The following is a 3,776-nucleotide window of genomic DNA, read 5'->3' as shown; positions in this document are numbered from 1 at the left end:
ACAATTATTCGTATTACTTTTTTGTCATTATCATTGATATTATTGTTAATATTTTTATTGTTGTTATTATCATCATTGCAATCAATATAATCTTTAACGTTATTATTATCATTATTGTTATTACTATTATTATTATCATTATTATTGTTATCATTATGCTCATTTTCGTTAATTTTATGATTATTATTATTGTTATTATCTTCACTACTACTATGATTGTTAATACTATTATCATCATTCTTTTCATCATGATTATTATAGTAATTATTCCGATTATTATTATTATTATATGTATTATCATAAAAATATTATCATTATCATTATTGTTATTATTATTATTATTATTATTATTATTATTATTATTATTATTATTATTATTATTAACATTATTATTATTATTATTATCATCATCATCATTATCATTAGTATTACTATTATTATGATGAACATCATCATCATGATTATTACCACCAGCGTTATGATTATTATCATTATTTCTATCATTCTTATATTTCTTATTATTGGTATCACTATCATCATCATTATTACTATTGTCACTATTGTTATCATTACTATTATTATTGTTATCATGATCGTTATCACAATAATAATGATTATTATTCTTTTTTTTATCACTATTATTTTTACTACTGTCATTTTTTGTAATTGTTTCCATTACCATTGTTATTATTATCATTATCATTATTATAATCATCATTGTCATTATTATTGTTGTTGATGTTGTTACTATCATTTCTGTTGTTATTATTCATTTATTTATTAATATACCTTTTACCTATTTGTATTTCTGTTACTGTCATTATCATCATCTCCATCATCATTATCATAGTCATCTGCATTACTACTACTATTCTTCTTATTGTTTTATCATCATTATTACTACCATTATCATTCTTACCATCATTTTCATTGTTATTATTATCATCATTATTATCTTTACTATTATCATCATTATAATTAATATTGTTATCATTCCTGTTATTATTAATAATACTATTATCATGATGATCATCATTATTATCATTTTTATCACTATCATTATGGTTGTTATTATAATTATTATCAGCAGAAACAGCAGCATAATCATTCTCATAATCATTTTCATTTCTATTATTATTCTCTTTATTATTATTATTATTATTGTACGGAATATTTGATAATTTAAGAGATGCAGTTTTGAAATGGGGTTGCAATCCTTTTATTTTGAAACGCATGCGTATTGACGGTCAGTGTCGCAATCCCTGGGCGATACACAACGATGATGTGACGAGGATACTCAACGAGCGGATGCCCTCCCTAAATTGAATGAACCTGAAGGAGATGCCGGCATTAACACAGCCGATCTGACTAACCTTGACCCATCTACGTCGGGTTACGCAGAACACCAGAGAGAACACCATGACTAACGGCAGAAGAACGAAGCATGAAGCCATGATCACAATGAACTCCGACGTCGTCAAAGCACCGACGCAAGAATCCGTGCCGCAGGGCCCGATCCCTTGGCTCGTCTCAACGGTCGTTGTGGGAGGAACGTCAGTGGTAGATGGCCGTATTGGCGACGTGGTGCTAGACGTGCCTGTAACGACGGGATCACTTGTTGCTGCGGAAGACACCGATGTAATTGGAGTGCTGAATGTCGGTGAGAAAGTGACATCTGTGGAGGAAGACATGGGCGGGGAGGAGGCGCCAGAAACGGTTGAAGGAAACACTGAGGAAGAGCTGGATGTTGAGAGAGAGTCGGTGGAAGTGCTAGGCGGAAGGGTCGCTGAAGTGGAAGTGCTAGGCGGAAGGGTCGCTGAAGTGGAAGTGCTAGGCGGAAGGGTCGCTGAAGTGGAAGTGCTAGGCGGAAGGGTCCCTGAAGTGGAAGTGCTAGGCGGAAGGGTCGCTGAAGTGGAAGTGGAAGTGCTAGGCGGAAGGGTCGCTGAAGTGGAAGTGCTAAGCGGAAGGGTCCCTGAAGTGGAAGTGCTAGGCAGACCGGTCGCTGAAGTGGAAGTGGAAGTGCTAGGCGGAAGGGTCGCTGAAGTGGAAGTGGAAGTGCTAGGCGGAAGGGTCGCTGAAGTGGAAGTGCTAGGCGGAAGGGTCCCTGAAGTGGAAGTGCTAGGCGGAAGGGTCGCTGAAGTGGAAGTGCTAGGCGGAAGGGTCCCTGAAGTGGAAGTGCTAGGCGGAAGGGTCGCTGAAGTGGAAGTGGAAGTGCTAGGCGGAAGGGTCGCTGAAGTGGAAGTGGAAGTGCTAGGCGGAAGGCTCGCTGAAGTGGAAGTGCTAGGCGGAAGGGTCGCTGAAGTGGAAGTGCTAGGCGGAAGGGTCCCTGAAGTGGAAGTGCTAGGCGGAACGGTCGCTGAAGTGGAAGTGGAAGTGCTAGGCGGAAGGGTCCCTGAAGTGGAAGTGCTAGGCGGAAGGGTCGCTGAGGTGGAAGTGCTAGGCGGAAGGGTCACTGAAGTGGAAGTGCTAGGCGGAAGGGTCGCTGAAGTGGAAGTGCTAGGCGGAAGGGTCGCTGAAGTGGAAGTGGAAGTGCTAGGCGGAAGGGTCGCTGAAGTGGAAGTGCTAGGCGGAAGGGTCGCTGAAGTGGAATTGCTAGGCGGAAGGGTCCCTGAAGTGGAAGTGCTAGGCGGAAGGGTCGCTGAAGTGGAAGTGCTAGGCGGAAGGGTCGCTGAAGTGGAAGTGCTAGGCGGAAGGGTCGCTGAAGTGGAAGTGCTAGGCGGAAGGGTCCCTGAAGTGGAAGTGCTAGGCGGAAGGGTCGCTGAAGTGGAAGTGGAAGTGCTAGGCGGAAGGGTCGCTGAAGTGGAAGTGCTAGGCGGAAGGGTCGTTGAAGTGGAAGTGGAAGTGCGAGGCGGAAGGGTCGCTGAAGTGGAAGTGGAAGTGCGAGGCGGAAGGGTCGCTGAAGTGGAAGTGCGAGGCGGAAGGGTCGCTGAAGTGGAAGTGGAAGTGCTAAGCGGAAGGGTCGCTGAAGAGGAAGTGGAAGTGCTAGGCGGAAGGGTCGCTGAAGTGGAAGTGCTAGGCGGAAGGGTCGCTGAAGTGGAAGTGGAAGTGCTAGGCGGAAGGGTCCCTGAAGTGGAAGTGCGAGGCGGAAGGGTCGCTGAAGTGGAAGTGGAAGTGCGAGGCGGAACGGTCGCTGAAGTGGAAGTGGAAGTGCGAGGCGGAAGGGTCGCTGAAGTAGAAAGAGCCGTTGTCGGAGAGAGAGAGATAGGAGACCCGTTGGAAGAAACAGTGAATGTGGGAATGGATGTTGAAGAAGAAACTGACGCTGACACTACAGGACTAGAAGTTGCTATTGAAGAAGAGGAAGATGTAGATGTTGGGGTAAATGTTGACGAGAAAGAAGAGTATGTCATTCCTGTTGAAGAAGTTTGAGTAAATGTAGGAGGACTAGAAGAAAAAGTAGAACTAAGAGTCAGTGGAGGAGCAGAACTGGAAGTGGAGGTTGGAGAAGGGGTAGAATTCAGACTAGATGCTGGAGAAGGAGTAGACCCCAAAGAAGATGTTGGAAAACTGAGAGTAGATGTTGGAGGAGTAGAACTCGGTGTAGGTGTTGGAGAAGAACTGAGAGTAGATGGAGAACTGAGAGTAGATGTTGGAGAAGAACTGAGAGTAGATGTTGGAGAACTGAGACTAGATGTTGGATTAGTAGAACTCGGTGTAGATGTTGGAAAAGAACTGAGAGCAGATGTTGGAGGAGTAGAACTCGGTGTAGCTGTTGGCGAAGAATTGAGAGTAGATGGAGAAGAACTGGGAGTAGATGTTGGAGAAGAACTGAAAGT

The 3,776-nt window shown here is 43.1% G+C and overlaps 1 protein-coding gene across 1 annotated transcript; it reads right to left on the bottom strand.

Annotated features, from left to right (window-relative positions):
* Nucleotides 1-313: 313 nt before the first annotated feature.
* LOC138859471 (uncharacterized) lies at nt 314-3,350 on the bottom strand (the record flags this gene model as incomplete). The annotated part of the gene is made up of 4 exons (XM_070114887.1): nt 3,273-3,350; nt 2,454-3,094; nt 1,374-2,340; nt 314-397 (listed from the first exon to the last, which is right to left on the bottom strand). Coding segments are annotated over exons 1-4 (1,770 nt in total), but the record flags the coding sequence as incomplete, so codon positions are not given.
* Nucleotides 3,351-3,776: the final 426 nt, after the last annotated feature.

Source organism: Penaeus vannamei, chromosome 36 (genome assembly GCF_042767895.1).
Source record: "Penaeus vannamei isolate JL-2024 chromosome 36, ASM4276789v1, whole genome shotgun sequence".
In the NCBI taxonomy this organism is placed as follows: Eukaryota; Metazoa; Arthropoda; class Malacostraca; order Decapoda; family Penaeidae; genus Penaeus; species Penaeus vannamei.
This window is presented reverse-complemented; position numbering and strand designations above follow the sequence as displayed.